This window comes from Hemicordylus capensis, chromosome 1 (assembly GCF_027244095.1).
Source record: "Hemicordylus capensis ecotype Gifberg chromosome 1, rHemCap1.1.pri, whole genome shotgun sequence".
NCBI lineage: Eukaryota > Metazoa > Chordata > Lepidosauria > Squamata > Cordylidae > Hemicordylus > Hemicordylus capensis.
The window spans coordinates 25,087,515-25,101,725 of record NC_069657.1 but is presented as its reverse complement, the minus strand read 5'-3'; the positions used below and the strand labels follow the sequence as shown (position 1 = coordinate 25,101,725).

The 14,211-nt window shown below is 44.0% G+C and overlaps 2 protein-coding genes across 8 annotated transcripts in view; one reads left to right on the top strand and one right to left on the bottom strand.

Moving 5' to 3' along the window:
* The window catches only part of WARS1 (tryptophanyl-tRNA synthetase 1), a 31,726-nt gene extending 28,426 nt beyond the window's left edge, over window positions 1-3,300 (bottom strand). The window contains exons 1-2 of one of the 3 annotated variants that reach the window (XM_053275200.1): window positions 3,161-3,293; window positions 284-342 (exon numbers count right to left, since the gene is read on the bottom strand). The gene's annotated coding sequence lies outside the window, so the exon portion shown is untranslated. Of the gene's footprint in view, window positions 1-283; window positions 343-2,177; window positions 2,322-3,160 lie in introns of those variants that run through there. The other 2 variants (XM_053275193.1, XM_053275209.1) reach the window with 2 other exon arrangements.
* Window positions 3,231-14,211, top strand: part of WDR25 (WD repeat domain 25) — a 190,724-nt gene continuing 179,743 nt past the window's right edge. For 2 of the 5 annotated variants that reach the window (XM_053275181.1, XM_053275145.1), the window contains exons 1-2: window positions 3,527-3,658; window positions 5,006-5,780. In XM_053275181.1, coding sequence (XP_053131156.1) covers window positions 5,070-5,780 — 711 coding nt within the window. In that variant the 5' untranslated portion in view covers window positions 3,527-3,658; window positions 5,006-5,069. Of the gene's footprint in view, window positions 3,367-3,526; window positions 3,754-5,005; window positions 5,781-14,211 lie in introns of those variants that run through there. The other 3 variants (XM_053275173.1, XM_053275164.1, XM_053275153.1) reach the window with 3 other exon arrangements.

Here is a 14,211-nt window from a genome sequence, read left to right as displayed (position 1 = left end):
TAGTTTATAATCTTATAATTTGTTTCTGGTTTTCCTTTAGGTTGACAATTAATTTAGGGATTCCTATTATGGCTTCCTCTCTTTTCTTCTTGCAGCGATTATATATTTTAATGCAAATTTTACAGATTGAACAGTGACATTCTCTGTATATAATCACGTAGCAATGCATGACATAGGGATTTTGGATCGAGAAGTCTTACTTAGTTACATAGGGATTGGTGGCATTCCCTGTAATATAATCATTAACAATGCATTAAATAGGGATTTGGGTGAGAAACCTTACTTAGTTATATCCCAAAGGTAAATGGCTTGTTTATCATTTGCCTGCTCTTGAAGAAAGACCTACAAAAAAGAAATTATTTCAATACAATTAATACACCTTTAAATAATAACCAAACCAATCAGGTTTTCAAACTCAAGGAGAATTCTTCCATGGAGGAACTTAATGTGGGAGAATCAAGATCAGAGATTAAGTCTTTCTACCATTTTTTACAGGTTATTACTATGGAAATTAATGAGATTTTTTTCATGACAAGAAACCTAGGTTTAAGACTTTAACATCATCTCCTGGATAAGAGATGATTGAGAGCTCCTCAGATGACCTCAGCAGGAGGGCAGACATATGGAGTAAGGTGGTTCTTCAGGTACCCCAGGCCCAAGTGATATGGGTCAAAATCAGAACCTTGAATTGGGCCTGGAAGCAAACTGGGATATAATTCATTCTGATTTGAGGCAGCAGATGATACATCCAAACTGCATCCCATATCCTCTCATCCTCGTGACAAGCCATCACTTCTCACAGCTTCAGAAACAACACTCTTAAGTTGTAAGGGATATTTTGGATGGCTGAGAGACTGATTCCATGAGTTACTTAAAGGGAGGATGGGTGGCTGGAGGGCAACTTCATTCATCAACCATGTTCTCTCAGAAAGGAAAGGAAAACAAGCAGCCCACGATCTCCTAAGCATATAACATAACTAGGCAGCCAATGCTGTCTGGTAGACAGTAAGTACAACATGGAATTGCGAAACATAAGATACCATAATACTTAGCATTTTTATTACACCCTTTGAGTGTTCAAAGCAATTCACATCCATCATTTCAGTAAATCTTACAACAAACCAAGGTAGGTTAGGATTCCTGTTTTTCAAAAGGGGGAGAGCAAAGGCTGAGAAATAGTAGCTTGTCTAAGTCCACCTAGTGATTTTGTGGGAAAGATGAAATTTGAACTGCGGACACTCCAATTAGAACTTAAGAACAGCCCTGTTGGATCAGGCCCAAGGCCCATCTAGTCCAGCATCCTGTTTTGCACAGTGGCTCACCAGATGCCACTGGAAGCCTACAGGCAGGAGTTGAGGGCATGCCCTCTCTCCTGCTGTTACTCCCTTGCAACTGGTACTCAGAGGCATCTTGCCTTTGAGGCTGGAGGTGGCCTTTAGCCCTTCAACTAGTAGCCGACCTTAGACCTCTCCTCCATGAAGCTATCCAAACTCCTCTTAAAGCCATCCTGTTTCACACAGTGGCCCACCAGATGCCTCTGGGGAGCCCACAGGCAAGAGGTATGTGCATGCCCTTTCTCCTGCTGTTGCTCCCCTGCAACTGGTATTGAGAGGCATCGTGCCTCTGAGGCTGGAGATGGCCCACAGCTTTAATTTCTATACCGCCCTTCCAAAAATGGCTCAGGGCGGGTTACACAGAGAAATAATAAACAAATAATATGGATCCCTGTCCCCAAAGGGCTCACAATCTAAAAAGAAACATAAGATAGACACCAGCAACAGTCACTGGAGATACTGTGCTGGGGGTGGAGAGGGCCAGTTACTCTCCCTCTGCTAAATAAAGAGAATCATCATGTTAAAAGGTGCCTCTTTGCCAAGTTAGCAGGGGCTAACTAGTAGCCATTGATAGACCTATCCTCCAGGAATCTGTCTAAGCTCCTTTTAAAGCCATCCAAGCTGGCGTCCATCACCACATCCCATGGCAAGGAATTTCATAGATTAATTATGCACTGTGTGAAAAAGTACTTCCTCTTGTCGGTCCTAGATTTCCCAACCTTCAGTTTCATGGGGTGACCTCTGGTTCTAGTGTTGTGTGTGTGAGAGAAAAATTTCTCTCTGTCTACCCTCTCCACTCCATGCATAATTTTATACACTTCAATCATGTCTCCCCTTAGTCACCTCTTTTCCAAGGTAAAGAGCTTGAGATGCTGTAGCCTAGCTTCAAAAGGAAGGTGCTCCAGGCCCCTGATCATCTTGGTTGCCCTCTTCTGCACCTTTTCCTGCTCAGTCTCCAAAGGCAGTCCCATACTTTATTAAGCAAACATTATTACTGTGCATAGCACAGTTCCTTCAGCAAACACAAAGTATGGATAATATCAACAGGAGAACCTTGGCTAGGTGTTTGGGGTCCATGCCTGAAATGGAGTCATATCATCCAACCACTGGCTCAGTATTGTCTCTGCTGACTAGCAGCACCTCTCTGAGGGATCAGGCAGAGATCTCTTACCAGCCTTGCTACAGATCTGGGACAGTGTTCCCTTGAACAGGGATTCCCAGATGCTGTTGACTACAAACCCAGCATCCCCAGCTGCAACAGCCTTTGCTTGGGGATTATGGGAGTTGTAGTCAACAACATCTGGGAATCCCTGTTAGAGGGAACACTGATCTGGGAATGCCAAAGAGGACATTCCCAAAGAGGCAGGAGTGGAAAACGTCAGATTCCAGCACCAAATGAATTTGGCTTAGGGAGGCCCAATAAAACCAACCCACTGTGTGTGTGTGTGTGCCCACCCAGTCTCGGGAGTGGAGAAACAGACATGTGTCTTCTAATTTCTTTTGCTATGTAAACCACTTTAAGCACTTGCGGGCGGGCGGCTGAAGAACACTATATACGTATTCTTCATAATATTTAACATGTGACACGAGGAAAATAAAAGGGGAAGGGAAGCTCAGCTTCACGCCCAGGGGATGGAGCCAGGTGCTGCCTCCTTTCCCTCTCCCTATGGATGGGACTCCGCTGCTGGCTAGGACTCGTCATCACCAGCTCTTTCCTCCCTCCCTCCTCTGGCTACCAATCTCAGGGGAGGAGGGAGGGTCGCCCAGCTGGGCTGCCCCCCCGCGAGCCTCCCCTATTCCCCCTTCCCTTCCTCCTTCCCCCTCACCTCTATTCTCGCCGCAACTCTTTCCTTGTCTGCGGAACCCACCGCTGCCCTCAATGCCGCTCATGCAGGCATCAATTCAGTTGCATCAGCACAGCAACCCAAGTCCAGTGCGCGTCGCTCATTTCCTTCCGGCCGGGAACCAAAGACGACTAGGAGGAAAAACAGGGGGAGCAATATCCACGCCAGCCACGACGGGAGGAGGCAGGGTAATAAGAGTCGCGAGACGTAACCTACTAGGAGCTAAGGGGAGAACGGCGTTCCCGAAAGTGACCAAGTCAGACAGAGCTATTGTAAAGGGAGGACAGGAGTGGGAACGGTGGAGACTGGGTCGCGTTTCCAGGAGGGCTTCTATGAGTGGAGGACTTGTATCTAAATAGAGCGGTGTAACCGCGAAATAGGCCCGCCATGTTTTCTGCAAACGCAGCAGGAGGAAGATAACTTGCTGTCTTACCGGGCTGCCGCGGCCCGCCAGCACAGACGGCACAGCTGCGTCCGAGGGTGGGTGTGCTGCTTCGGGTTCAAGAAGTATCCTTGCTTGAGGCGGGGAAAGAAGGTTTCCTAAACCACGTACTCCAAATAATCCATTTTAAAAGGTCATATTCCATAGGAGCTTGACAGATGCAGTACATACTTATTTGACGGTTTATGCTGGTCTATGACCGTAATAAAGATTGATTGATTAATATGTATGTGTCCGATACTGGCGCATACCCAAGAGTTCTGTAAACAAACCAACCAACCGAGAACAAAACAGAAAAACGACCCTTTTCGTGTTTTTGATATCTGATAGAGCAGGTTTTGACATTCTAAAAGTTTCTGTAACTAAGAACTGAATTTGTCTGCCTCACTGGAGAAACAACAACAACAAAAAACCAACAACCCCAAACTCCAGTGTAGCACCTTAATATAGAATCATGTTCTTAAAAGTTGCATGTCTTCTAGATATCAGGAAAATGTTCACTTTGAACATGTAGGATTTCCAGAATATTCTGGTGAAACGTTTTAGTCTTGGAGATGGTTTGCGTCTTAGTTATTATTCACTCTTCAGGTGCATCTGTTTAATCAATCAAATGTCCCTGTATACCACTAAGTCCTATCAGGTCTTCAGGTTCACTTAGTGTTTATAATCATAATTTAGTAATTAATAAATGCTTGCACTGAAGGCTCAATTTCCCAAACAAGCATGTGCTACAAAAGGTTGCTACATTGAATTCAGAGCACCTTTCTGTTTAAAAATTGTATGTATATGTGTGTGGGGGTATACTTTACACACACATGCATATGTGACCTTGGTGTTCTGATTCAATTGTGTGTATATATAGTTCTCATTTAAATCCATCTGATAATTTCTGGTTTTCTGTGAAACTTGGCCCTGTTCTTACTTTTCAGAAAAACCAATTTGGTATTCTGGTAGGAACCAACATATTTAGTTAAGATATAGGTGTTTGGTGAGTTGAACTAGATAACTCATTAGGACTTTGCAGTTCAGTGGTTCTGTGATTCAGTGCTGACTCAATAACAGCTTGTAGTTTTTCTTCTGAGCAAAGCTTATCCTAAAATATTGTATAATTAGCAGATTTGTTTTAAGAGTGGCGTTGTAGGCCAGTTTACTATTTACATCTTAGTATTTATAACACAGTATGAGTAAGGTTTGTAAATTGAGTCATGATGATTAAATGAAATACGTCATTGTGACTAGAGACAGATATAATATAGATGTTTTACCATTAAACTCTGAGGTTCAGTTTCTCAGATGTTTGTAAATAAGAACTATATTTGTTTGACTAAAACCAGAGTTTTTTCAAAGTGAAACCATTTTTGAATTATCAATTCTTAACATTCTAGAAACTATTCACTGGTCAGGAGGATCTGAAGGCAGAAGTCAAATAATTCTACAAAAGCTGATTGAATGAATTACTCACTAGTTGCTTATGATGATTCAGACTCTGAGGCAGAGGCTGGCAAGACTGAAGATGCTACCAGCAGTGACATGAATCTTGTAAATTCTATACAGAGCTCTGTTCAGTCCCATAGTGGGAAAGACACAATTTCTGAGAGTAAAATCCAACCAGTGGAATACATGGATAATTCTAGAAGGAACATATTTCAAGAAGATGTCCTCTTACAGTACCCACAGGCTAATAAAAACTATTTAGTAGCAGTTAATCCCAAGAAAACATATTCTGCTATACTGAAAATACCAAATAGTGATTGCAACCAGTCACTGAGCCCTTTGCTGAAACCTAAAAGACTTCCTGGGAATGAGAGTTTCTCTCAGAAGAGAGCCTGTTCTGACAGTGATGCTACCATACAGGGGCTGAGACCATATATTCCTAAAAGACTGAGACAGGAAAAAAATACACTGCTGCATGAAGCTGAAGACCATGGAGGGAGCACAAGTTGTGTGACCAAACTTGGTACTGGAGGGGATCAAATATCCATTAAAACTTCTGAATATATTATGCCGTACATAGGATCCAAATACCGGGTAACTGAAATTCCTAAGAACCTGGTGTTTCAGATGTCTGAACATAGTGGCCCAGTTAATGCTGTCAGATGGTGTCCTGTGCAGAAGTGGAGCCATATGTTACTTTCTGCATCTATGGATAAAACTGTTAAGGTAAGCTATCGTTGATGAGCTTGAGTTGTTTCCTGTTTATAAAAATGATTGAATAATTTTTATGGAGGAAAATGGATGGGAATTCTGGGATGTTGAAAGCTTCTTAACATAGTGATCTTCATTGCAAGGCCCAGGGGCTAGTGATGGCTCTCATAAGTGTGGCTCCCTGACTAATTACGAAGTTGAATACTTTGCGCAGCCCCCCAGGTGGAGGTACTTGTATTCCAGAGTGTCCTTGGAACATGAGCCCCTCCTCCCCCTGGGGCACCCCTCCCCTGCTTCCTGCTCCAGTTGGCTGTTCCCGCTATTGCTGCCTCTCCTGCCGCTTTGTGCATGCCTTCCTGCCTGCTTCTGCCTTTGCCTGCCTGCCTTCCCTACCTGCTTTTCCCTGGAAGCAGTAAGCAAGGGCTGGCAAGGAACGGCAGTGGCAGGAGTGGTGGCAAGGTGCCTCTCGTCAAGGTGTCACGTGCCAGGGCAGCAAACACAGGCGCTCTTGGCACTAGCTACATCAGTGGTACACATGGAACTCTGGGAAGTGTAGTCCTTCCCAGCGCTTTCCCCATAGAGCTCTGTGGGGAAAGCACTGGACAGGGCTATACTTCGCAGTGCTCAGTGTACACTTTCTGAAATGGTGTTGGGGCTTGGAGGGCTCCACTTCTCTTAAGGAGCATCCCCCATACCACCCCGTACTTTGAAAAATGAGCACTGCCTGAATGTCAGTGTGGTGGGAAATAGCTCTTGTATTGGAGGATTTTTTTGCCAGAGTGGCCCCTGCTTCAAAAATATCGAAGGCGCTGCTCTAACATGCTGTGATGAGGCTTTTTATGTAGTGCAGCTTATTTTATGGCAAAGTGTGTATTCATATTTATGTTATACTGTTGCAGGACAGTTTGCATTTGCTCTCTGTGAGGTTCTGAAATGATGAAAGTTGTGGGCTTTTCTCCTGCCTATGAAACCTGTGCATTGTAGGAGTGGAAAAGGTACTCTGCTGAAGCCTGTCACCAGTTATCATCTAAATCAGAGAGAAACTATAGATTGGGCCTAGGATTAGGGGCAATGTAACGCATTTCCACCCCTGCTTTGAAAAATTGGTATATGCATCTGAGAGAAGGAGAGCAGCAAAACTTCATTCTACAATATTGCAATAATACCAGCTCAGCTCAGGTTTCAGTGGATCTGAACCTAGCTAGCATCAGTGGTAATGCTAAGGTTGGGTAGTTGCAGCACTCTTTCCTGAAGTTCCTCCTTGCTCTCAGCTCTGGCCCTAGAAGGAGATCTTCCAGAACTAGCTGTATTCCCTATTTATTTATTTATTTATTTATTTATTTATTTATTTATTTAACATATTTTTATACAGCCCAAAACGCAAGTTCTCTGACAATAAAAACCAATAAAAAGATTAAAACATTTCAACAATTAAAACTTAAAAAGTTAAAACTATTAAAATGCAATTAAAACACAATTAACATCCCTAAGGATGGCAGGGCCTGAAAGGAACACTGTACTGAGAGCAGGTGAAGTACTTCGTTCAAGAGATGCTAGCTTGTGTGTGTGTGTGAGTGGTGATGGTGTTTGAACTTCTTATGTGCCATAGTTGCTATGCCGCTACTGCTGAATCTGCTAGTAAATATGGCCCAACAATGCGTGGGATGACATGGTCTCGTGGAAAGTGGACAGTATTCCTCTGGCTTGCAAGAGTCTTCATACTGCTCTTGGCTTTGTAGGAGGAAAAGTAAAGATGCATTTATTTTCTTTCTCTTTCTCCCCATGGAGCAAACAGCAGCTTGAGCAGGTTGAGTTATTAGAACAGGAAAATGGTATGAGGGGAGAGGGTTAAATGTCCTCGCCCCCTGCACTATTTCCCTGTTCAAATTAGTAGTGTTTTCTTTGCTATGTGGAGGGGGGCGGTGTTGGGAGATCAGTTCTGGATTGCTTTTTGTAATGTGTAGTTTGGTCCTTTTTAGTCGTTCCTTTCCAGTTATATAAATGACAGGAGAACTTTTGGGAAAGTGACTCAGAACTGATGTTGGCAATTCAATCAATTGAGCTAGGATAGTTTTAGACTGCAGTCCTCTGTGCACTTACATAGGAGTAAGTCCCAGGGGTGCAGACAGAGGGAAAGCTTGAAGAACAACTCACTTAAGTTTTTTTCTGTGGGGAGGGGGAGAGAAAAGATGCTTTTTTTGAGTGGGGCGGGGAATGTGAAGATATGGATGATCAGATTTGGTAGCAGGTGTTCAGTCAAATAAGAGGGGGTACTCAAATGCTTGTGGGGGAGGGACCTACACCCTTGGTGACACTCAGAGAGGTACTTCCAAGTAAACATGCTTAAGGTTGCACTGCTGAATTTCTCTGTAATAAGAACCCTTTCCTTTCAGAAACATCTTTCCATTGCAACTTCCATTAGAAGCTTGGAAGTCTCTCTTCTTTTCTTTTTAAAATAAACTCTCCTTTTTAGTGGGTTTCCCTTAGCCCTGAGTTTAATTTAAGTATCAAACTCAGGTGAAGTAAAGCTGGGTTTGCGTTCCTTAGTGTTTTCAAACTTGGTTTGAAAACACTTGGTTGGGTTTTCAAACTTGGGTCCCCGGGTGCTGTTGGTCTACAACTCTTAGAGATGAGAGCTGGTCTTGTGGTAGCAAGCATCATGTGTTCCCTTAGCTAAGCAGGGTCCATGCTGGTTGCATATGAATGGGAGACTAGAAGTATGAGCACTGTAAGATATTCCCCTCAGGGGATGGAGCCGCTCTGGGAAGAGTAGAAGGTTTCAAGTTCCCTCTCTGGCTTCTCCAAGATAAGGCTGAGAGATTGCTGCCTGCAACCTTAGAGAAGCCACTGCCAATCTGTGTAGACAATACTGAGCTAGAAAGACCAATGGTCTGACTCAGTATATGGCAGCTTCCTATGTCCCTAACTCTCATAAGCTTCAGACACAATGGCCAAAGGCTGGGGATGGTGGGAGTTGTTGTCCAACAACATCTGGGGACCCCTGTTTGAGAACCCCTGTTTTAGTGAAAAATTATGGGTATGGCTCTGGGCACCTGTTAGATGGTTGTTTGGCCTCCCAACCTATTGAATTTGACACTCTTGCCCTAAGCCTTCCATTCTTACACCCCTTGCCTCTCCCCACTGGTATTGTAAGTTCCTGAAGTAGAAGACAGGATTTCAGGGTTTACTTTTGTATGGTGATGCATGGTGAAGATATAGCAGTTAGAAAACTGGGTGGTGGTGGGAAGAGAAAGCAAAATCAATGCTGAACTGTGGTCATGGACTTCATTGTGACTGTCACTCAAGATGTCAGTGAGCTACAAACCTTGCTTAGTCAGTTGCAGCTTGAAGTGCCAGGATGGTCCATTTGCAGAATAGTGGCCTTGGAATTGGGAGGCCTCTAGATTTCATCTTTAAAAACAAAAATAAAAACCCATTTATATTCCACTCTTCCTCTAAGGAGTCCAGAGTAGTATACATACTTAAGTTACTCTTTTACAACAACCCTGTGAAGTAGGTTAGGCTGAGAGAGAAGTGACTGGCCCAGAGTCACCCAGCAAGTCTCATGGCTGAATGGGGATTTAAAATCGAGTCTCCCTGGTCCTAGCCCAGCACTCTAACTACTACACCATGCTTGGCAATGAAATACTCCAAAGAGCTGTGACCTTGGGCAGGCCACTCTTCCTTAGCCTCGATTTCTCACCTGTAAAAGGGAACAATAATGATCAATCTTGCAAGATGGATATGGCTGGTATGGGGTGGAATTATAATAGTTGTTTAGCTTAAACTGCTTGTTACCTGCACGGAGCCTAAGTGGTGGCTGGGATTAAAATGCACAAATAGCCCAAGCCTGCTCATGTTTACTCGGGTGTAAACCCAACTGAATTCAATGGTGCTTACACCCAGGTTAAGTAGGTGCTAGATTATGACCTAAATAAATGTATACTGAGTTGGATGCTTTGTTTCTTCTAGCCCAGAACCATCTAATCTTTGTGACAGCAGCTCTCCAAGCTAGAGGCGAGGTCTTTTTCAGCCCTGCTTCTAGGGATCCTTTAGTTGACTGTGCCAGGGATTGAACCTGGGATCTTGGAAACTGAGGAGACCTGCCTGCTGCAAGAAGAACCCAAATGGAACTTAGGTCTGGTCTGCATATGCCATGGGATGAGATGCTCTGCTTCAGACTTCATGTGGGAGATGACCTTTTTGAGAGTTCCCTAGCAGGGGAAAATCCTCAAAAAAAGCCCCTGCAAGTGCTGTACTGCTAGTTTTTTTCCAACCTGTGGGGAAGATGGTTTGTTTTTTAAATGCAAAGGAATATTTTTTAAAACTCTTCCCACACAGTCAGAAGTGGCAGAATCCATTCTGCCACCTCATTCTGCTGTTGCTGCATATGTGGACCAGGCTGCTTGAACTGTCTCCTGGTGTATGGTATAACATGTCCTAGATGCCACTGTGCTCTTAAAAACTGTACCCTGCCTAGCCAGAGCCTGCCAATGCTCCTGGACAACTGTGTACCTGGATCACAGAAAGGAAAAACAGAGGCAAAACTGTGCTACCTTATTTAGAGCCTCAGGCGTGACATCCACTACACAGACCTCCTTGTGGAATTTCTTTTCTTCTTCTTTCCCACTAGATAGTATTGTTTTGAAGACCTCCATATTTTTGTATTGTTTCATTATTATTGAGCGTTGCAATATAGATCAAAAGACTATTTCTCGATGGACCATGCTAGATTTCTGCAAGCTGTTCTACAAGCCATTTTGGATGCATAAACACTTGCATATCTGTTTTGTGCCTGTGCAGATTTCTGCTTATCTTGCGGAACAGTCTGTAGTTTGGGGCTGGTAGTTCCCCCCATGTAGTTAAGGATGATGATGTCCAATCGGCTTGAGTGGTTCATAACTCCCTCTATGATTTCTTTGGAAGTTGACTGGGAAGTACTCTGACACTTTTACTTTGAGGACCTCTGTAGTGGGAGGATACATGCCCTGTTATATTGATTCGGTGGTAAAAAAACCCTGCCAGTTTAAGACCAGAATGAAAGCTATCGCAATCTAGCTCCACCTCCACAAAGCATTAATACAAAGGGTTGTAAACAAGATCCATTTTCCCTCTTGTGAACTGATATATGGTAGGCCATATATCCCATATATGGTAGGCCATACATCCCATTTGGAGTGGCATCAATAAGCTTCCAGACAATAGGAACATTGCAACAACAGTTTCTTCCAAGAAAGACCAGTCCTCACCTATGGGGTGACAGTTCTACTTCAGGAGCATTTTCAGATAGCGGACTTTACTGCGAGTTCACTGTGAGGCTTTACTGTGAGTCAAAGTTGATGCAAAAAACTAATGCAAAAAGTGGATTTTTTAAAACTTCCGGATATAAATTGGGCTACACTTTAATGCAGGGCCGCTCAACTTCGGCCCTTCTGCGGATGTTGGCCTGCAACTCCCATAATCTCAGCCGTGATACTTGCTGTGTGACTCTGGGCCAGTCACTTCTCTCTCAGCCTAACCTACTTCACAGGTTGTTGTGAGGAGAAACCTAAGTATGTAGTACACTGCTCTGGGCTCCTTGGAGGAAGAGCGGGATATAACATGTACATAAATAAAAATAATAATCCCTGGCTATTGGCCACTGTGGCTGGGGATTATGGGGATTGTAGTCCAAAAACAGCTGGGGGGGCCTAAGTTGAGCAGGCCTGCATCTAGCGCAAAATGAAAAACCTGAATCGTGTGTGAAGTGTTCCTCAATAGCTTGCAGGGACTTCAGGGTAAATCTGGCCAATATGTTAATGCACACCCTCCATTCTGGAGGAGATGTGAACTAAAAGCCCTGTGTGAAAAAAGTTCTGGGTGATAGTTCTTGATATGCCATGAAAGGTGCTGAGCGGTCAGTTACATAGTTTAGATAGGCAACCTTGGCTCTCCAACTGTTCTTGAACTACAATCCCCATCATCCCCAGCCACAATTTATTGTTTAATGATTCCCCTCCATGTATGGAGGGGAATCATTTGGATTTCCTATCTCAGGTGCCAGCATGTCTGAGTCCTTCTCTGCCCCCTCTCCTTCATGATTCATTTGGAGTTCAACCTCACACACTCTCCAGGAGGCAGTTAAACAAAGGACATTATCCTGCAAAGGACATTATCCTGCAAATGGGAAGGAGCTACCTGTTAGAATTGCGCAGAGAGGTGTTATACTGATATGATAAAATTAAGGAAGGAAAAATGAAGGTCATGCTATAACCTTAAATCATTTTGTAACCTTTTGTTCAGTCTCACAGGAGAAAGGGGGAAATGACTTTGAAGCCTTTTAAATGCCCTAGAACACTGGTTCCCAACCTGGGTCCCTCCAGATGTTGCTGAAGTCCAGCTCCCAGCATCCCCAGCAACAATTTCTTATGGCTGGGGTTGCTGGGAGTTGTAGTTCAGCAACATCTGGAGGAACCACTTACCTAGAAGTATAAAATACCCTGCAAGGAGCAATCAGGAATGCCTGCAAGATGAGTAGATACTTGGCTTTAGGAATTTTTCCTTTCTGAATTTTCATGCGCCTCTGCAGGTAATAGAGTTTGTGACTTCAGTACCTTTGTCAGGCAGTCTGGTGTGAGGTGTACATTGCGATAGCTAAAGTTGCACTGTTTCTCAGGTAGCTGAGAGTCAGTGGTGGGCACATGGGGCTTCCTTGGAGTATTGGTGTAGCAGTGCTTGCTGGTTGCTACAAGCAGAGACATGGGGCAGGTTCCAGTGGCAAGTCAGGCTGGCATGTACCTGGTTCTCAGTGAGCATGGGTTCCGGCACGATCCAGTACTTCTGCCCCTTCTGTGTTATATGAACCCACCACCAATATCAGGTTCCCAAGCAGCACTTCCCAGCAGGAATCCAACATCTGTAAATCAACTCCAAATCTTGGTTAGAAATTGGGTTCCTGGCAGGAAGTGCTGCTCAGGAACTTAACACTGGCAGGTTTGCACAATGCAAAAGAGGCAGATGTACTGACCTGTGCCAGGAACTGGCAGTACACGCCAACCTTACTTGCCACCAGTCATGAGAATATAAGAACAGCCCTGCCGAATCAGGCCCAAGGCCTGTTTATTCCAGCATCCTGTTTCACAGTGAACCACCAAATGCCTCTGGGAGAGGTGAGGGACTCTCTCTTTCTCCTGCTGTTGCTGCCCTGCAACTGGTACTCAGAGGTGTCTAGCCTCTGAGGCTGGAGGTGGCCTATAGTCCTCAGACTAGTAGCCATTGACAGACCTGTCCTCCATGGATTTTTCTAAGCCCCTATTAAAGCCATCCAGGCTGTTGGCTATCACCACATCTTGTGGCAGAGAATTCCATGGGTTAATTATGCACTGTGTGAAAAAGTACTTCCTTTTTTGGCCTTAAATTTTCTGGCAATCGGTTTTATCTAAACCCGCCCATAGGGTCTGGGTGTAGTGGCATGATCCCCAGACGTCATAGTTACCACTGCCACAGACATATGTGAAGATAAGGAATTGTGTGATACTGACCTTTGTTTCATCCAGCCCAGGAGTTTCTACTCTGATTGGTAGTTGCTCTTCAAGGTCTTAAGCGGAAATCTTTCCCCAGACATTTCACACTGCATATGATTTGTTGAGATGCAGCTCGCAGGACTCAGACATCTTTCCTACACCTGATCCTTAAGATCTTTTAACTGGAGATGCAGCGATTGAACCTGGGACCTGTTGCATGCCAAGCATGTGGTCTAACACTGAGCTATATTCCCATACTGAGCAACTACCTCTAGGGACCATCTTTCACAGACCTCAGTTATTTCATATTGTGCAGAATTGGTTGAGACATCTACAGTTGATAGCCCTAAGCACATACTTTTCTATCCTGGAGACTTCTTCCAAATCCCAAATCCCTGTGCTGCTTATGTGCAGAAGTAAGTGTAAAGATAAAGTTGTGCCCTCGAGTCGGTGTCGACTCCTGGCGACCGCAGAGCTGTGTGGTTTTCTTTGGTAGACTGCAGGAAGGGTTTACCATTGCCATCTCCCACGCAGTATGAGATGATGCCTTTCAGCATCTTGCTATATCTCTACTGCCCGATATAGGTGTTTCCCATAGTCTGGGAAATATACCAGTGGGGATTCGAATCAGCAACCTCTGGCTTGCTAGTCAAGTTACTTCCCCGCTGCACCATTAGGTGGCTCTGGAGTAAGTGTAGTCAACAGCAATACCTGCTCTGTTCATTCATCTGTTGAAGCAGTTGAACCTCAAACTCTGAAAGTTAAAGTAATTTTTAAAAATCCATCACCACCCAGAGTTATATAAAACATCTAATTTGGTCCTGACTTTATGTGACCTATTATAAGCTATAATTTTCTTTTAAAAAATCCACCTCCCTTTTTTCTATTGATTCTAAATGACTCTTCATAAGTCAGCCTTATAATTAAAGCACTTAGATGCTTCC